At 45.2% G+C, this 22293-nt stretch overlaps 1 protein-coding gene across 1 annotated transcript in view; it reads left to right on the top strand.

Annotated features, from left to right (window-relative positions):
• The window catches only part of LOC140398329 (parathyroid hormone/parathyroid hormone-related peptide receptor-like), a 275848-nt gene that overhangs the window by 35365 nt on the left and 218190 nt on the right, over positions 1 to 22293 (top strand). Inside the window, exon 4 of the mRNA XM_072486901.1 lies at positions 1894 to 1988. Coding sequence (XP_072343002.1) covers positions 1894 to 1988 — 95 coding nt within the window. The remainder of the gene's footprint in view (positions 1 to 1893; positions 1989 to 22293) is intronic.

Here is a 22293-nt window from a genome sequence, read left to right as displayed (position 1 = left end):
TGACAACAACCCACCTGTAGCACAACAAACCTGTGCTCCGGGACTAGCCGTACACTTAGCCAAGTAGTTCCAGTGCAGCCACAACACTGACAAGATGGGAAACTGTCCATGTATGTCCTGTCCACCAAAAGCAGGGTTTACTGTAAAGGATTATTGATATCGCTATCAAACGGCACTTATACACTAATAGCCTGCTCACTGATGCTCAGGTTGGGTCCTGCCAGGACCATGCTGCTCCTAACCAGGACGGCACGGTAGCACAGTGGTTAGCACAGTTGCTTCAGAGCTCCAGGGTCCCAGTTTCGATTCCCAGCTTGGGTCACTGTCTGTGCAGAGCCTGCACATTCTCCCCGTGTCTGCGTGGGTTTCCTCCAGGTGCTCCGGTTTCCTCCCACAGTCCAAAGATGAGCAGATTAGGAGGATTGGCCACGCTAAATTGCCCTTCATGTCCAAAAAGGTTGGGTGGGGTTACTTGGTTACGGGGATGGGTGGAAATGTGAGCTTAAATGGGTTGCCCTTTCAAAGGGCCAGTGCAGACCCGATGGGCCAAATGGCCTCCTTCCGCACTGTTAATTCTATGGACCTCATTACAGCTTTGATCCAGACATGGACAAAATAGCTGGATTCCGGAGGTGAGGTTAGAGCAACTGCCCTTTCCATCAAGGTAACATTTGATCAAGAGCGGCATCAAGGGTCCCCATTAAAATTGAAATCAATGGCTGATGTAAAACCTGGCACAGCGGAAGATGGTTGTGGTTATTGGAGGACAATCAACTCGGCCCCAGGACATCACTGCAGGAGTTCCTCAGGGGCAACCATATTGGCCAACATAATAATAATAATAATCATTTATTGTCACAAGTAGGCTTCAGTGAAGTTACTGTGAAAAGCCCCTAGTCACCACATTCCAGCGCCTGTTCGGGGAGGCTGGTATGGGAATTGAACCCGCACTGCTGCCTTGTTCTGCATTACAAGCCAGCTATTTAGCCCAGTGTGCTAAACCAGCCCCTTTCTTAAGGTCATAAGGGGATGTTCACTGCTGATTGTACAATATAGTTGTTTTTGCAATTCATCACATGATGCTTGAAGAGGCTGGGAACTCTGCGGCGAATAACTCACTTCCTGACTCCCTAAACCCTGTCCACCATCTACAAGACACAAGTCAGGAGTGTGTGGAATACTCTCCACTTGTCTGGATGAGTGCGGCTCCAACATCATTCAAGAAGCTCAATACCATGCAAGACAAAGCTGCCCGCTTGATTGTTCCCCCTTCCACAAACGTTCACTCCCTCCATCACTGAGAAACAGTGGCAGCCATGTATACCATCTACAAGGTGCACTGCGGCAACTCACCAAGCTCCTTCGACAGCACCTTTCAAAGCCATGACCATCTAGAAGGACAAGAGCAGCAGATACCTGGGAACACCACCGCCTGGCGGTTCCCCTTCAGATCACTCACCACCTGACTTTGAAATATATCACTGTTCTTTCACTGTCATTGGATCAAAATCCTGGAACTCCTCCCTAATAGCACAATGGTGTCCCTACATCTCAGGGACTGCAGCGGTTCAGGAAAGCAGCTCACCACTACCTTAAGGGCAATTAGTGGGTGCAATAAATTGTGGCGTAGGCAGTGAAGCCCACTCTCCATGAATGAAACAAATAATAACATTTACAAATCAAAGAAGGATTTTCTAACATCACCAAGAGTTACCAACTAAACTGGATTATTAACTAATACGATTAACCAACCAATCCAAGGTGTATTTTCATTCATGGGCTGTAGACATGTTTGGCACAGAGTTAGAGATTAATACCGAATTGGAAAGCTGAAAATGAACACTCTCAGACTGAGAACGCTGACTGCCTGTCTGTCTGATTATTTCTCCACAGCAAGTGTTTGATCGTCTTCACCTGATATACACTGTTGGGTACTCCATCTCGCTGATCTCTCTCTTAGGCGCTGTCTCTATACTCAGCTACTTCAAGTAGGAATATTATCATTCTCTAATAACAAAAACAGCACTTCAGAAGTAATTGCTGGGTGTAGAAATTTGATGGGACCGTGTACATTGAATGGACAGCTGAATTTCTGATATGGTGGGGGGGGGGGGGGGGGAACGAGCGTGGTCACTATCAGAGCAAATACACTGCCTGCCACAGTAGCAGCAGCAAAGCAAACTGTTATCAATGTCCTGAAACTGAAAATTGCTTTAGGCCCTGTGCAATAAGATGTGAAACAATTGTTTAGCACCATGCTGGAGAGTTTGGTTATTTGGAAAATCCAGCAAGAAGGTCAAGACCAAAAGTGGAATCTGTAAAAAATTACTCTGGCTGACAAATCCAGCACCTCCCAGCTTTATATTAGATCCAGGGGTCACTGCCAACCAACTCTCAGCACATCACCATATCCACCTGCAAACCCCACCTCAGCCATCAGAATTAGCCATGACTGCCAATCACCAGACAATAAACCCAGAACAAGGGTTTCAGCACATTCAATCTCACTATGTTCACAGTCTCACTACGTTCACAGTCTCACTACATTCACAGTTTCAGCAGATTCAGTCTCAGCACATTCACAGTTTTAGCACATTCACAGTCTCACTACGTTCACAGTCTCACTACGCTCACAGTCTCACTACATTCACAATTTCTGCAGATTCACAGTCTCACTACATTAACCATTTCAGCAGATTCAGTCTCAGCACATTCACACTTTCAGCACATTCACAGTCTCAGCACATTCACAATCTCAATACATTAACAGTATCAGCACATTCACCGAATCAACATATTCATAGTCTCATTACATTCACAGTCGCAGCGCATTAACAGTCTCAGCACATTCACAATCTCATTACATTCACAGTTTCCGCAGTCAGAGTTTCAGCATAGTCTCACTACATTCACAGACTCACTATATTCACAGTCTCACTACAGTCACAGTCTCACTACATTCACAGTCTCACTACAGTCACAGTCTCACTACATTCATAGTCTCACTATATTCACAGCCTCACTGCATTCACAGTTTCAGCACATTCGCAGTTTCAGAGGATTTGCAGATTCAGCAGATTCGCAGTTTGAGCGCATTCACAGTCTCGCTACATTCACAGTCTCGCTACATTCACAGTCTCGCTACATTCGCAGTCTCATTGCATTCACATTCTCAGCACATTCACAATTTCAGCACTTCCACATTCTCACTACTTTCACCATCTCACTTCATTCACAGTTTGAGCACATTCACAGTCTCAGCTCTTTCACAGTCTCGCTACATTCACAGTCTCGTACATTCACAGTCTCGCTATATTCACAGTCTCACTACATTCACAGTCTCACTAAATTAATAGTCTCGCTACATTCACAGTCTAACTACATTAACAGTCTCATTGCAATCACAGTCTCATTGCATTCACAGTTTCAGCAAATTCACAGTACATTCACAATTTCAGCACATTCACAGTCTCACTACATTCACAGTTTCAACACATTCACAGTCTCACTACAATCACAGTCTCACTACAGTCACAGTCTCACTACATTCGCCGTCTCATTTCATTTACAGTTTGAGCACATTGAAAGTCTCAGCTCTTTCACAGTCTCACTACATTCACAGTCATAGAACATAGAACATAGAACAATACAGCGCAGTACAGGCCCTTCGGCCCACGATGTTGCACCGAAACAAAAGCCATCTAACCTACACTATGCCATTATCATCCATATGTTTATCCAATAAACTTTTAAATGCCCTCAATGTTGGCGAGTTCACTACTGTAGCAGGTAGGGCATTCCACGGCCTCACTACTCTTTGCGTAAAGAACCTACCTCTGACCTCTGTCCTATATCTATTACCCCTCAGTTTAAAGTTATGTCCCCTCGTGCCAGCCATATCCATCCGCGGGAGAAGGCTCTCACTGTCCACCCTATCCAACCCCCTGATCATTTTGTATGCCTCTATTAAGTCTCCTCTTAACCTTCTTCTCTCCAACGAAAACAACCTCAAGTCCATCAGCCTTTCCTCATAAGATTTTCCCTCCATACCAGGCAACATCCTGGTAAATCTCCTCTGCACCCGCTCCAAAGCCTCCACGTCCTTCCTATAATGCGGTGACCAGAACTGTACGCAATACTCCAAATGCGGCCGTACCAGAGTTCTGTACAGCTGCAACATGACCTCCCGAATCCGGAACTCAATCCCTCTACCAATAAAGGCCAACACTCCATAGGCATTCTTCACAACCCTATCAACCTGGGTGGCAAATTTCAGGGATCTATGTACATGGACACCTAGATCCCTCTGCTCATCCACACTTTCAAGAACTTTACCATTAGCCAAATATTCCGCATTCCTGTTATTCCTTCCAAAGTGAATCACCTCACACTTCTCTACATTAAACTCCATTTGCCACCTCTCAGCCCAGCTCTGCAGCTTATCTCTATCCCTCTGTAACATGCTACATCCTTCCACACTATCGACAACACCACCGACTTTAGACTTTAGTCATACTACCTTCACCGTCTCACTACATTCACAGTCACACTACATTAACAGTCTTAGCACATTCACAGTCTCAGCACATCCACAGTCTCAGCACATCCACAGTCTCAGCACATTCACAGTCTCAGCACATTCACAGTCTCAGCACATTCACCGTCTCACTACATTCACAGTCTCACTACCTTCACCGTCTCACTACATTCACAGTCACACTACATTAACAGTCTTAGCACATTCACAGTCTCAGCACATCCACAGTTTCAGCACATCCACAGCCTCAGCAGATCCACAGTCTCAGCACATTCACAGTCTCAGCAAATCCGCAGTCTCACTGCACAGTTTTAGCACATTCACAGTCTCACTACATTCACAGTCTCAGCACATTCACAGTCTCAGCACATTCACAGTCTCAGCACATTCGCAGTCTTGCTCCATTCACAGTTTCAGCACATTCACAGTCTCAGCACATTCACAGTCTCACTACATTCACAGTCTCAGCACATTCACAGTCTCAGCACGTTCACAGTCTCAGCACATTCACAATCTCACTACTTTCACAGTCTCACTACATTCACAGTCTCAGCATTTTTACAGTCTCACTACATTCACAGTCTCAGCACATTCACAGTATCACTACATTCACAGTCTCACTACATTCACAGTCTTAGCACATTCACAGTCTCACAACATTCACAGTCTCACTATATTCACAGTCTCAATTAATTAACTGTCTCACTATATTCACAGTCTCACTTTCTTCACAGTTTCACTATATTCACAGTCTCAGCACATTCACAGTTTCAGCACATTCACAGTCTCACTACATTCACACTCTCACTACATTCACAGTCTCACTATATTCACAGTCTCAGCACATTCACAGTTTCAGCACATTCACAGTCTCACTACATTCACAGTCTCACTACAATCACAGTCTCACTACATTCACAGTATCAGCACATTCACTGTTGCATCACATTCACAATCTCACTACTTTCACAGTCTCACTTCATTCACAGTCTCAGAATTTTCACGGTCTCAGCACTTTCACGGTCTCAGCACATTCACAGTCTCACCACATTCACAGTCTCACCACATTCACAGTCTCACTACATTCACAGTCTCACTACATTTACAGTCTCACTACATTCATAGTCTCAATACATTCACATTCTCACTACATTCACAGTCTTAGCACATTCACAGTCTCACTAAATTCACAGTCTCACTACATTCACAGTCTTAGCACATTCACTGTTTCATCACATTCACTGTTTCATCACATTCACAGTCTCACTACTTTCACAGTCTCACTACATTCACAGTTTCAGCACATTCACAGTCTCACTACATTCAAAGTCTCACTACCTTCCCAGTCTCACTACAGTCACAGTCTCAGCACATACACAGTCTCACTACATTCACCGTCTCACTGCATTCACAGACTCAGCACATTCACAGTCTCACCACATTCACAGTCTCACCACATTCACAGTCTCACTACATTCACAGTCTCACTAGATTTACAGTCTCACTACATTCACAGTCTCACTACATTCACAGTTTCACTACATTCACAGTAGCACATTCACAGTCTCACTACATTCACAGTCTCACTACATTCACAGTCTTAGCACATTCTCAGTCTCACTACATTCACAGTCTCACTACATTCACAGTCTTAGCACATACACTGTTTCATCACATTCACTGTTTCATCACATTCACAGTCTCACTACTTTCACAGTCTCACTACATTCACAGTTTCAGCACATTCACAGTCTCACTACATTCACAGTCTCACTACCTTCCCAGTCTCACTACAGTCACAGTCTCAGCACATTCACAGTCTCACTACATTCACTGTCTCACTACATTCACCGTCTCACTGCATTCACTGTCTCAGCACATTCAGAGTCTCAGCACATTCACAGTCTCACTACATTCACAGTCTCAGCACATTCACTGTTTCATCACATTCACAATCTCACTACTTTCACAGTCTCACTACATTCACAGTCTTAGCACATTCACTGTTTCATCACATTCACTGTTTCATCACATTCACAGTCTCACTACTTTCACAGTCTCACTACATTCACAGTTTCAGCACATTCACAGTCTCACTACATTCACAGTCTCACTACCTTCCCAGTCTCACTACAGTCACAGTCTCAGCACATTCACAGTCTCACTACCTTCACTGTCTCACTACATTCACCGTCTCACTGCATTCACAGTCTCAGCACATTCACAGTCTCAGCACATTCACAGACTCACTACATTCACAGTCTCAGCACATTCACTGTTTCATCACATTCACAATCTCACTACATTCACAGTCTCACTAGATTTACAGTCTCACTACATTCACAGTCTCACTACATTCACAGTGTCACTACATTCACAGTAGCACATTCACAGTCTCACTACATTCACAGTCTCACTACATTCACAGTCTTAGCACATTCTCAGTCTCACTACATTCACAGTCTCACTACATTCACAGTCTTAGCACATTCACTGTTTCATCACATTCACTGTTTCATCACATTCACAGTCTCACTACTTTCACAGTCTCACTACATTCACAGTTTCAGCACATTCACAGTCTCACTACATTCACAGTCTCACTACCTTCCCAGTCTCACTACAGTCACAGTCTCAGCACATTCACAGTCTCACTACCTTCACTGTCTCACTACATTCACCGTCTCACTGCATTCACAGTCTCAGCACATTCACAGTCTCAGCACATTCACAGTCTCACTACATTCACAGTCTCAGCACATTCACAGTCTCAGCACATTCACAGTCTCACTACATTCACAGTCTCAGCACATTCACTGTTTCATCACATTCACAATCTCACTACTTTCACAGTCTCACTTCATTCACAGTCTCAGCATTTTCACGGTCTCAGCACTTTCACGGTCTCAGCACATTCACCGTCTCACCACATTCACAGTCTCACCACATTCACAGGCTCACTACATTCACAGTCTCACTGCATTCACAGTCTCAGCTCATTCACAGTCTCAGCACATTCACAGTCTCACTACATTCACAGTCTCAGCACATTCACTGTTTCATCACATTCACAATCTCACTACTTTCACAGTCTCACTTCATTCACAGGCTCAGCATTTTCACGGTCTCAGCACTTTCACGGTCTCAGCACATTCACAGTCTCACCACATTCACAGTCTCACCACATTCACAGTCTCACTACATTCACAGTCTCACTACATTTACAGTCTCACTACATTCACAGTCTCACTACATTCACAGTCTTAGCACATTCACAGTCTCACTAAATTCACAGTCTCACTACATTCACAGTCTTAGCACATTCACTGTTTCATCACATTCACTGTTTCATCACATTCACAGTCTCACTACTTTCACAGTCTCACTACATTCACAGTTTCAGCACATTCACAGTCTCACTACATTCCCAGTCTCACTACAGTCACAGTCTCAGCACATACACAGTCTCACTACATTCACCGTCTCACTGCATTCACAGTCTCAGCACATTCACAGTCTCACCACATTCACAGTCTCACCACATTCACAGTCTCACTACATTCACAGTCTCACTACATTTACAGTCTCACTACATTCACAGTCTCACTACATTCACAGTTTCACTACATTCACAGTCTCACTACATTCACAGTCTTAGCACATTCACAGACTCACTGCATAACAGTCTCACTACATTCACAGTCTTAGCACATTCACTGTTTCATCACATTCACTGCTTCATCACATTTACAGTCTCACTACTTTCACAGACTCACTACAGTCACAGTCTCAGCACATTCACAGTCTCACTACCTTCACTGTCTCACTACATTCACCGTCTCACTGCATTCAAAGTCTCAGCACATTCACAGTCTCTGCACATTCACTGTCTCACTACATTCACAGTCTTAGCACATTCACAGTCTCACTACATTCACAGTCTCACTACATTCACAGTCTTAGCACATTCACAGTCTCACTACATTCACAGTCTTAGCACATTCTCAGTCTCACTACATTCACAGTCTCACTACATTCACAGTCTTAGCACAATCACTGTTTCATCACATTCACTGTTTCATCACATTCACAGTCTCACTACTTTCACAGTCTCACTACATTCACAGTTTCAGCACATTCACAGTCTCACTACATTCACAGTCTCACTACCTTCCCAGTCTCACTACAGTCACAGTCTCAGCACATTCACTGTCTCACTACCTTCACTGTCTCACTACATTCACAGTCTTAGCACATTCACAGTCTCACTACATTCACAGTCTTAGCACATTCACAGTCTCACTACATTCACAGTCTTAGCACATTCACTGTTTCATCATATTTACTGTTTCATCACATTCACACTCTCACTACTTTCACAGTCTCACTACATTCACAGTTTCAGCACATTCACAGTCTCACTACATTCACAGTCTCACTACATTCACCATCTCACTGCATTCACAGTCTCAGCACATTCACAGTCTCAGCACATTCACAGTCTCACTACATTCACAGTCTTATCACATTCACAGTCTCACTAGATTTACAGTCTCATTACATTCACAGTCTCACTACATTCACAGTTTCACTACATTCACAGTAGCACATTCACAGTCTCACTACATTCACAGTCTCACTACATTCACAGTCTTAGCACATTCTCAGTCTCACTACATTCACAGTCTCACTACATTCACAGTCTTAGCACATTCACAGTCTTAGCACATTCACAGTCTCACTAAATTCACAGTCTCACTACATTCACAGTCTTAGCACATTCACTGTTTCATCACATTCACTGTTTCATCACATTCACAGGCTCACTACTTTCACAGTCTCACTACATTCACAGTTTCAGCACATTCACAGTCTCACTACATTCAAAGTCTCACTACCTTCCCAGTCTCACTACAGTCACAGTCTCAGCACATACACAGTCTCACTACATTCACAGTCTCACCACATTCACAGTCTCACCACATTCACAGTCTCACTACATTCACAGTCTCACTAGATTTACAGTCTCACTACATTCACAGTCTCACTACATTCACAGTTTCACTACATTCACAGTAGCACATTCACAGTCTCACTACATTCACAGTCTCACTACATTCACAGTCTTAGCACATTCTCAGTCTCACTACATTCACAGTCTTAGCACATTCACTGTTTCATCACATTCACTGTTTCATCACATTCACAGTCTCACTACTTTCACAGTCTCACTACATTCACAGTTTCAGCACATTCACAGTCTCACTACATTCACAGTCTCACTACCTTCCCAGTCTCACTACAGTCACAGTCTCAGCACATTCACAGTCTCACTACCTTCACTGTCTCACTACATTCACCGTCTCACTGCATTCACAGTCTCAGCACATTCAGAGTCTCAGCACATTCACAGTCTCACTACATTCACAGTCTCAGCACATTCACTGTTTCATCACATTCACAATCTCACTACTTTCACAGTCTCACTACATTCACAGTCTTAGCACATTCACTGTTTCATCACATTCACTGTTTCATCACATTCACAGTCTCACTACTTTCACAGTCTCACTACATTCACAGTTTCAGCACATTCACAGTCTCACTACATTCCCAGTCTCACTACAGTCACAGTCTCAGCACATACACAGTCTCACTACATTCACCGTCTCACTGCATTCACAGTCTCAGCACATTCACAGTCTCACCACATTCACAGTCTCACCACATTCACAGTCTCACTACATTCACAGTCTCACTACATTTACAGTCTCACTACATTCACAGTCTCACTACATTCACAGTTTCACTACATTCACAGTCTCACTACATTCACAGTCTTAGCACATTCACAGACTCACTGCATAACAGTCTCACTACATTCACAGTCTTAGCACATTCACTGTTTCATCACATTCACTGCTTCATCACATTTACAGTCTCACTACTTTCACAGACTCACTACAGTCACAGTCTCAGCACATTCACAGTCTCACTACCTTCACTGTCTCACTACATTCACCGTCTCACTGCATTCAAAGTCTCAGCACATTCACAGTCTCTGCACATTCACTGTCTCACTACATTCACAGTCTTAGCACATTCACAGTCTCACTACATTCACAGTCTCACTACATTCACAGTCTTAGCACATTCACAGTCTCACTACATTCACAGTCTTAGCACATTCTCAGTCTCACTACATTCACAGTCTCACTACATTCACAGTCTTAGCACAATCACTGTTTCATCACATTCACTGTTTCATCACATTCACAGTCTCACTACTTTCACAGTCTCACTACATTCACAGTTTCAGCACATTCACAGTCTCACTACATTCACAGTCTCACTACCTTCCCAGTCTCACTACAGTCACAGTCTCAGCACATTCACTGTCTCACTACCTTCACTGTCTCACTACATTCACAGTCTTAGCACATTCACAGTCTCACTACATTCACAGTCTTAGCACATTCACAGTCTCACTACATTCACAGTCTTAGCACATTCACTGTTTCATCATATTTACTGTTTCATCACATTCACAGTCTCACTACTTTCACAGTCTCACTACATTCACAGTTTCAGCACATTCACAGTCTCACTACATTCACAGTCTCACTACATTCACCATCTCACTGCATTCACAGTCTCAGCACATTCACAGTCTCAGCACATTCACAGTCTCACTACATTCACAGTCTTATCACATTCACAGTCTCACTAGATTTACAGTCTCACTACATTCACAGTCTCACTACATTCACAGTTTCACTACATTCACAGTAGCACATTCACAGTCTCACTACATTCACAGTCTTACTACATTCACAGTCTTAGCACATTCTCAGTCTCACTACATTCACAGTCTTAGCACATTCACTGTTTCATCACATTCACTGTTTCATCACATTCACAGTCTCACTACTTTCACAGTCTCACTACATTCACAGTTTCAGCACATTCACAGTCTCACTACATTCAAAGTCTCACTACCTTCCCAGTCTCACTACAGTCATAGTCTCAGCACATACACAGTCTCACTACATTCACCGTCTCACTGCATTCACAGACTCAGCACATTCACAGTCTCACCACATTCACAGTCTCACCACATTCACAGTCTCACTACATTCACAGTCTCACTAGATTTACAGTCTCACTACATTCACAGTCTCACTACATTCACAGTTTCACTACATTCACAGTAGCACATTCACAGTCTCACTACATTCACAGTCTCACTACATTCACAGTCTTAGCACATTCTCAGTCTCACTACATTCACAGTCTTAGCACATTCACTGTTTCATCACATTCACTGTTTCATCACATTCACAGTCTCACTACTTTCACAGTCTCACTACATTCACAGTTTCAGCACATTCACAGTCTCACTACATTCACAGTCTCACTACCTTCCCAGTCTCACTACAGTCACAGTCTCAGCACATTCACAGTCTCACTACCTTCACTGTCTCACTACATTCACCGTCTCACTCCATTCACAGTCTCAGCACATTCAGAGTCTCAGCACATTCACAGTCTCACTACATTCACAGTCTCAGCACATTCACTGTTTCATCACATTCACAATCTCACTACTTTCACAGTCTCACTACATTCACAGTCTTAGCACATTCACTGTTTCATCACATTCACTGTTTCATCACATTCACAGTCTCACTACTTTCACAGTCTCACTACATTCACAGTTTCAGCACATTCACAGTCTCACTACATTCACAGTCTCACTCCCTTCCCAGTCTCACTACAGTCACAGTCTCAGCACATTCACAGTCTCACTACCTTCACTGTCTCACTACATTCACCGTCTCACTGCATTCACAGTCTCAGCACATTCACAGTCTCAGCACATTCACAGTCTCACTACATTCACAGTCTCAGCACATTCACAGTCTCAGCACATTCACAGTCTCACTACATTCACAGTCTCAGCACATTCACTGTTTCATCACATTCACAATCTCACTACTTTCACAGTCTCACTTCATTCACAGTCTTAGCATTTTCACGGTCTCAGCACTTTCACGGTCTCACCACATTCACAGTCTCACCACATTCACAGTCTCAGCACATTCACCGTCTCACCACATTCACAGTCTCACCACATTCACAGGCTCACTACATTCACAGTCTCACTGCATTCACAGTCTCAGCTCATTCACAGTCTCAGCACATTCACAGTCTCACTACATTCACAGTCTCAGCACATTCACTGTTTCATCACATTCACAATCTCACTACTTTCACAGTCTCACTTCATTCACAGTCTCAGCATTTTCACGGTCTCAGCACTTTCACGGTCTCAGCACATTCACCGTCTCACCACATTCACAGTCTCACCACATTCACAGGCTCACTACATTCACAGTCTCACTGCATTCACAGTCTCAGCTCATTCACAGTCTCAGCACATTCACAGTCTCACTACATTCACAGTCTCAGCACATTCACTGTTTCATCACATTCACAATCTCACTACTTTCACAGTCTCACTTCATTCACAGTCTCAGCATTTTCACGGTCTCAGCACTTTCACGGTCTCAGCACATTCACAGTCTCACCACATTCACAGTCTCACCACATTCACAGTCTCACTACATTCACAGTCTCACTACATTTACAGTCTCACTACATTCACAGTCTCACTACATTCACAGTCTTAGCACATTCACAGTCTCACTAAATTCACAGTCTCACTACATTCACAGTCTTTGCACATTCACTGTTTCATCACATTCACTGTTTCATCACATTCACAGTCTCACTACTTTCACAGTCTCACTACATTCACAGTTTCAGCACATTCACAGTCTCACTACATTCCCAGTCTCACTACAGTCACAGTCTCAGCACATACACAGTCTCACTACATTCACCGTCTCACTGCATTCACAGTCTCAGCACATTCACAGTCTCACCACATTCACAGTCTCACCACATTCACAGTCTCACTACATTCACAGTCTCACTACATTTACAGTCTCACTACATTCACAGTCTCACTACATTCTCAGTTTCACTACATTCACAGTCTCACTACATTCACAGTCTTAGCACATTCACAGACTCACTGCATTCACAGTCTCACTACATTCACAGTCTTAGCACATTCTCTGTTTCATCACATTCACTGTTTCATCACATTTACAGTCTCACTACTTTCACAGACTCACTACAGTCACAGTCTCAGCACATTCACAGTCTCACTACCTTCACTGTCTCACTACATTCACCGTCTCACTGCATTCAAAGTCTCAGCACATTCACAGTCTCTGCACATTCACTGTCTCACTACATTCACAGTCTTAGCACATTCACAGTCTCACTACATTCACAGTCTCACTACATTCACAGTCTTAGCACATTCACAGTCTCACTACATTCACAGTCTTAGCACATTCTCAGTCTCACTACATTCACAGTCTCACTACATTCACAGTCTTAGCACAATCACTGTTTCATCACATTCACTGTTTCATCACATTCACAGTCTCACTACATTCACAGTCTCACTACCTTCCCAGTCTCACTACAGTCACAGTCTCAGCACATTCACAGTCTCACTACCTTCACTGTCTCACTACATTCACAGTCTTAGCACATTCACAGTCTCACTACATTCACAGTCTTAGCACATTCACAGTCTCACTACATTCACAGTCTTAGCACATTCACTGTTTCATCACATTTACTGTTTCATCACATTCACAGTCTCACTACTTTCACAGTCTCACTACATTCACAGTTTCAGCACATTCACAGTCTCACTACATTCACAGTCTCACTACATTCACCATCTCACTGCATTCACAGTCTCAGCACATTCACAGTCTCACTAAATTCACAGTCTCACTACATTCACAGTCTTAGCACATTCACTGTTTCATCACATTCACTATTTCATCACATTCACAGTCTCACTACTTTCACAGTCTCACTACATTCACAGTTTCAGCACATTCACAGTCTCACTACATTCCCAGTCTCACTACAGTCACAGTCTCAGCACATACACAGTCTCACTACATTCACCGTCTCACTGCATTCACAGTCTCAGCACATTCACAGTCTCACCACATTCACAGTCTCACCACATTCACAGTCTCACTACATTCACAGTCTCACTACATTTACAGTCTCACTACATTCACAGTCTCACTACATTCACAGTTTCACTACATTCACAGTCTCACTACATTCACAGTCTTAGCACATTCACAGACTCACTGCATTCACAGTCTCACTACATTCACAGTCTTAGCACATTCTCTGTTTCATCACATTCACTGTTTCATCACATTTACAGTCTCACTACTTTCACAGACTCACTACAGTCACAGTCTCAGCACATTCACAGTCTCACTACCTTCACTGTCTCACTACATTCACCGTCTCACTGCATTCAAAGTCTCAGCACATTCACAGTCTCTGCACATTCACTGTCTCACTACATTCACAGTCTTAGCACATTCACAGTCTCACTACATTCACAGTCTCACTACATTCACAGTCTTAGCACATTCACAGTCTCACTACATTCACAGTCTTAGCACATTCTCAGTCTCACTACATTCACAGTCTCACTACATTCACAGTCTTAGCACAATCACTGTTTCATCACATTCACTGTTTCATCACATTCACAGTCTCACTACTTTCACAGTCTCACTACATTCACAGTTTCAGCACATTCACAGTCTCACTACATTCACAGTCTCACTACCTTCCCAGTCTCACTACAGTCACAGTCTCAGCACATTCACAGTCTCACTACCTTCACTGTCTCACTACATTCACAGTCTTAGCACATTCACAGTCTCACTACATTCACAGTCTTAGCACATTCACAGTCTCACTACATTCACAGTCTTAGCACATTCACTGTTTCATCACATTTACTGTTTCATCACATTCACAGTCTCACTACTTTCACAGTCTCACTACATTCACAGTTTCAGCACATTCACAGTCTCACTACATTCACAGTCTCACTACATTCACCATCTCACTGCATTCACAGTCTCAGCACATTCACAGTCTCAGCACATTCACCGTCTCACTGCATTCACAGTCTCAGCACATTCACAGTCTCACCACATTCACAGTCTCACCACATTCACAGTCTCACTACATTCACAGTCTCACTACATTTACAGTCTCACTACATTCACAGTCTCACTACATTCACAGTTTCACTACATTCACAGTCTCACTACATTCACAGTCTTAGCACATTCACAGACTCACTGCATTCACAGTCTCACTACATTCACAGTCTTAGCACATTCTCTGTTTCATCACATTCACTGTTTCATCACATTTACAGTCTCACTACTTTCACAGACTCACTACAGTCACAGTCTCAGCACATTCACAGTCTCACTACCTTCACTGTCTCACTACATTCACCGTCTCACTGCATTCAAAGTCTCAGCACATTCACAGTCTCTGCACATTCACTGTCTCACTACATTCACAGTCTTAGCACATTCACAGTCTCACTACATTCACAGTCTCACTACATTCACAGTCTTAGCACATTCACAGTCTCACTACATTCACAGTCTTAGCACATTCTCAGTCTCACTACATTCACAGTCTCACTACATTCACAGTCTTAGCACAATCACTGTTTCATCACATTCACTGTTTCATCACATTCACAGTCTCACTACTTTCAAAGTCTCACTACATTCACAGTTTCAGCACATTCACAGTCTCACTACATTCACAGTCTCACTACCTTCCCAGTCTCACTACAGTCACAGTCTCAGCACATTCACAGTCTCACTACCTTCACTGTCTCACTACATTCACAGTCTTAGCACATTCACAGTCTCACTACATTCACAGTCTTAGCACATTCACAGTCTCACTACATTCACAGTCTTAGCACATTCACTGTTTCATCACATTTACTGTTTCATCACATTCACAGTCTCACTACTTTCACAGTCTCACTACATTCACAGTTTCAGCACATTCACAGTCTCACTACATTCACAGTCTCACTACATTCACCATCTCACTGCATTCACAGTCTCAGCACATTCACAGTCTCAGCACATTCACAGTCTCACTACATTCACAGTCTTAGCACATTCACAGTCTCACTACATTCACAGTCTCACTACATTCACAGTCTTAGCACATTCACAGTCTCACTACATTCACAGTCTTAGCACATTCACTGTTTCATCACATTCACTGTTTCATCACATTCACAGTCTCACTACTTTCACAGTCTCACTACATTCACAGTTTCAGCACATTCACAGTCTCACTACATTCACAGTCTCACTACCTTCCCAGTCTCACTACAGTCACAGTCTCAGCACATTCACAGTCTCACTACCTTCACTGTCTCACTACATTCACCGTCTCACTGCATTCACAGTCTCAGCACATTCACAGTCTCAGCACATTCACAGTCTCAGCACATTCACAGTCTCAGGACATTCACAGTCTCACTACATTCACAGTATCAGTATATTCACAGTCTCAGCACATTCACAGTCTCAGGACATTCACAGTCTCACTACATTCGCAGTATCAATACATTCACAGTCTCGGCACATTCACAGTCTCAGCACATTCACAGTCTCAGGACATTCACAGTCTCACTACATTCACAGTCTCAGTACATTCACAGTTTCAGCACATTCAAAGTCTCACTCCGGATGGGAATAGAGGGCTATGGTCCCCAAAAGGTTAGGGGGCTTTAGTCCTGATGGGCAGCCTGATCAGTGCAGCCTTGGAGGGCTTAAGGGCCTATTCCTGTGCTGTAATTTTCTTCGTTCTTTGTATTAAACACCGTGCCAGTTTTGGTGACTCCTAATTATGCCAAGCCACTCAAGGTGAGAATTGATGTGAGTGATGTGGGTGTTGATCTGTACTGCTGCAGGAAGAGGATGAATGAATAGAAAGGCTTGTTGGTTATTTTTTTCGGAAACTAAATATTCATCAATATAAATATTCGACCATCAGTAAGGAAACTTCGGGTTTGGTATTGGTGTTACAGCATTTTGACAATTATGTTGGTAACAATTCATCAGAGACAGTTGTTTGTATAGACCATAATCCAGTAGCTTTTGGAAAAGCTTAAGGATCTAAATGCAAGACTGTTAGATGGAGTTCTTTGCTGCAACCATTTAACTTAAAAATTATACATGTAGCAGGAAGAGAAAACGTGTTTGTAGATGCACTATCACGACTTTGAAATATGAGACGACTGGGAGGTTCGAAGATGGGAAAGAAAGACTGAAATGGACGATACACATGTTTAAATTTGCATGCTTAAATTTAATATGAATTGTACCTTACAGAGCATTAGTTAGGGTGTTTAGCAACATGAAATGTTTAGACTTGAATGGCTTTGGAAAATGAAGCATCTGTTTATATTGCTGGTTTATTTTTTTAAGGGGGAGTTGGATGAATGTAGGAATTTCAGATACATTAGGTGCGATTCAATGGCCACGTTGCGCATGAGCGAGAGTGTGAAGCGGCCGGTAGATCACGGGAGAGGCCAAAATCAAGAACTGTGCCAAGCGCCGATCGTTTTCGATCTAACCTGCCCGCTCCCATTGGCGAAATCAGGATCCCGCTGTAACGTGGCGAGAAACCAATGATCACCACTTAAAGCCAATCTCCATACAATTAATGGGAGCGACCCCCTATCTAACGGCCCCCCCAGCAGGTGGTCATGCTGGCAGCGATTAGTACTCCTTTATAAAATGTGAAGCTCGTGGAAGGGCTGCTGCGGGGTACCGAGCAGGTGAGTAGTAATCTTCGCTCCCAGGGGGCACTGAGGTTGCTGCCCTGGTGCTTGGGGGTTGGGGAGTCCTACCCCCCGAGCAGCCAGCCTCGGTCGGGGCTGGCCACCATCGGTGGGGGCGAGTGGGGGGGTGGTCGCCCATGGGCGAGGTCTGGGTGTCTCCCTCGGGATTGTGTATACCTGTTACGAGGGCAACACCAGCCCCTGCCTCTCTGCCCACCGATCACCCATAAATACCACTGACCATGGAGGCATCTGACCGTAAGGCTGAAGTCTATTGCTAATGATGTGGCACCTATGCCATGTCCTTGCGGACCTGGCACCACATGGGGGAGAAGGATACCCACTCCGAATGGCTGTCAAGGTTACCGCAGCCCTGGACCTTTATGCCTCAGCATCATTCCAGGGCTCGTGCAGGGACATGTGTGACATCTCACAGGCGACAGCACACAAGTGTATCTGTGAAGTCCTGGATGCCCTGTTTGCCCAGGCAGAAAACGATATAAACTTTGACATGGACCAGGCCAACAAGATGACCAGGCAGCAGGATTCTGTGCCATCGCCGGGATGCCCAGGTCCAGGGGGTAATGGAAGGCATGCATGTTGCCTTGCGCTCACTGGGCCATCAGGGAGTGCCCTACATCAACAGGACGGGTTCCACGCCATGTACGTCCAGCTCGTGTGCGATCACCATCTCAATATCATGAATATGTGTACCGCTTCCCAGGGAGTGTGCACGACAGCTACATCCTGGGGCAGTCGGACATCCCCGGCCTCTTCAAGGACCACCCCAGGATGGCTGGTTTGCTCTTGGAAGATAAGTGGTACCCGCTTAGGACCTGGCGAATGACGCCGGTTCGGAGGCCGGTGACTGATGCGGAGGCCTGATACAACGAGGCCCATGCGGCCACCCGGGCTTGACAGCGGTGCATCGGACTCCTCAAGATGATACCTCGACCGCTCGAGTGGTGCACTGCAGTACACTCCCCGGAGGGTCACTCACTTTGTGGTGGTCTACTGTGCCCTCCCCAACCTGGCAAAGCAGCGGAGCGACATACTGGAGGTGGATGGCGAGGGCTATGTGTCCACCTCCGAGGACGAGGACAAGCAGACGAGTAACCAGGAGGGGCTGGTGCTGGTGCCGGGGCAGACCTGGAGGATGGAGGACAGGTGGAAACGGTGAGTGTCTAGCAAGCCCGGAGGGCCAAGGAGACTCTCACCCTCACCCGCTTCACATAGGGCGTGGACCCGTCACTCCCCCGACTGCCACTGACCCTGATGGTGCGGCCCCACCTTCCCTATCCCTCCCAATCCCTCCCTCCAACTCTTCCCACACCCCCTCACCCATTATTGCCTCTTCCAACCCCCTTACCCCCTTTTTCCCCAGTGCCCGCTCAGTGATCCTCGACCTACTGAGCCTTCCGTCCTCTACCTATGCGCTTCGGTGCGTCCCAAAGATGCACATCAAAGGTGGAAGCAGCCTGCTGCCTATCGCGTCCCGTGGCCTTCGATAACACTGGCAAGCCCTGGGGCCGAAGGGCCCCGGGCCACTTGCTGGCGGCACATGTCCCGCTGTGCCACTCTGGTCCGGGTGCTGACCCCGAGATGCGCCGTTGTCAGGGGATGAGTTTCGGGGGAGCTGGTGGGCCACCATCTCCACTCCGAAGGGTGGCTCCAGGTTGGTAGCCTCCTCTTGGTGGGTGCCCCTAGGGCCCTAGCGTTCACCCCGGGACAGAGGGGCAGTTGGACCCAGCCTCGGCTGCCCCTGTCTCATCTCGCTCTGCCAGCCCTGGCAGCTCCCCAATGTCTGCAGAATGGTGTCGGAGCCCTTGGCGATGATCCACAGTGACTGGGACATGCTCTGATGCGCTTCAGCTATGTCCAACTAAGACTGGGACACCTCCCCCAGCAAATGGGACATCCTGTAGAGGGCCTCATCAAGGTCCACCTGGGACTGGGACACATTCCCCAATGACTGGGACATGCTGTTGAGGCGCTCGGCCATGGCCGTCACTGACTGAGCCACGCCTTGGACACCACCACTCATGCTGCTGATGTTGTGCACAGGCTCTCCACTGGGGTCGCCTTCCCAGCAGTGTTGGCCTCAGTGCCACACACTGTTGGTGCAATCTCCTGCACCTATAGATTTCTGGTAGGCTATGGACCTGCTGGAGTGTTGCTGACATACCCCTCTGAATATCACTCCACACCCTATCGACTGGACCAGCTCCGGGTAAACCTGGTTCAGAGGCTCAGCATCGGACAGGTGCCGGGGCAGCTGGGTTCTGGGATCCAGCAGACCTCTGAATCATGCTGTCTCTCCTGCGCATTCCTGCCTTCACCTGATGTGCATCAACAACTGGTGCTCGCCAGAATGTGCCTCAGAAGCCTGTCCACCTCTGTCACCCACCGAGCTATGTGTCTCTGCGCTGGTGGAGGGTGGGAATGACAGCTGCGAATATGGAGATCTCCTCAGAGCTCCCTATGGTATTATCATAACTATCAGAACTGCAATGTTAATGAAGTGTCGAAAGTAGCCACTAGAGAGAGCTACAGTTACAACTTTTAGGCAGTGATGCAAAGCCTTGAGGGAGAGTGTGTGCAGGAGTTAGCAAGTGAGAGTCAGAAGTACAGATAGTGGAAGTGAGTACCGATCATAGTTTCAACCAGTAGTGAGATTAGCTGTAGATGAGTGCAGTTTCAATGTTATCAATCAACTGTGTATTCTTTAGGAGTACGTGTCGAATCCAAGTTAGTAGTGTTAATAAATTTATCGCTTTGTTTAAGTTAAAGCTATTTTCTGAGCCCATAAGACATAGGAGCAGAATTAGGCCACTTGGCCCATCGAGTCTGCTCCGCCATTCAATCATGGCTGATATTTTCTTATCCCCCATTCTCCTGCCTTCTCCCCATATAAAAAAAAAGACAATCACTGTAAGGATCCCAGCCAAGTAAAGATCAAGAGGGAGACTAGAGGGCAGGTAGAAGTAGAAAGAAGTTGAACCGTGACGTCACAGCCTGCAGGTAAGTGATTGGCTGGCGACTGGTAAGTAGTTTTTCTTTTCCCTGAGGTGTTATCATGTGGGGCGCAGTGGTTGCTGAGTGAGTGCTTGCTGAGAAGGGGAGTAAAGTTTTTTAAAACTTACTGTTGGGAATTTCCAGCTGAATCCGGTCGGAGTGAGGACAGAGTGACTGCTGGGTAAGTCGTAAAGATTTAACTTGTTTGCGCAGGCCCATAACAGCTGATTGCTGTTCTTGTGTGGGGCGCAGTGGTTGCTGGTTAAGTGTTTTATTTTATCTGTATTTAAGTTGGGCAGTTTCTAAACCCTAGTGTCCCCCACCCTTCCACCTCCTTTAACCTAAGGGGTAGAGTGAATAACAGGTAAGCTCTTTCTTTCTTTTTCTTGTTTTATCTAGAGGGGATGGCAGGGAAGGCAGTGCAATGTTCCTCCTGCAGAATGTTTGAGGTGACGGACGCCATCAGTGTCCCTGCTGATTTCACCTGTGGGAAGTGCACCCATCTCCAGCTCCTCAGAAACCGTGTTAGGGAACTGGAGCTGGATGAACTTCGGATCATTCGGGAGGCAGAGGTGGTCATAGATAGTAGCTTCAGGGATTTAGTTACTCCGAAGAATCAAGGTAGACGGGTGACGGTGAGAGGGGCTGGGAGGAAGCAGTCAGTGCAGGGATCCTCTGTGGTCGTTCCCCTCAGTAACAAGTAACAAGTCTTGGAGGGGATTATAAGAGACAAGATTTATAATCATCTAGATAGGAATAATATGATCAGGGATAGTCAGCATGGCTTTGTGAAGGGTAGGTCATGCCTCACAAACCTTATCGAGTTCTTTGAGAAGGTGACTGGACAGGTAGACGAGGGTAGAGCAGTTGATGTGGTGTATATGGATTTCAGCAAAGCGTTTGATAAGGTTCCCCACGGTAGGCTATTGCAGAA

The sequence above is a fragment of the Scyliorhinus torazame genome, chromosome 21 (genome assembly GCF_047496885.1).
Source record: "Scyliorhinus torazame isolate Kashiwa2021f chromosome 21, sScyTor2.1, whole genome shotgun sequence".
In the NCBI taxonomy this organism is placed as follows: domain Eukaryota; kingdom Metazoa; phylum Chordata; class Chondrichthyes; order Carcharhiniformes; family Scyliorhinidae; genus Scyliorhinus; species Scyliorhinus torazame.
Note: the sequence above shows the minus strand (reverse complement) of the source record. Positions and strands in the feature narration are given on the sequence as shown.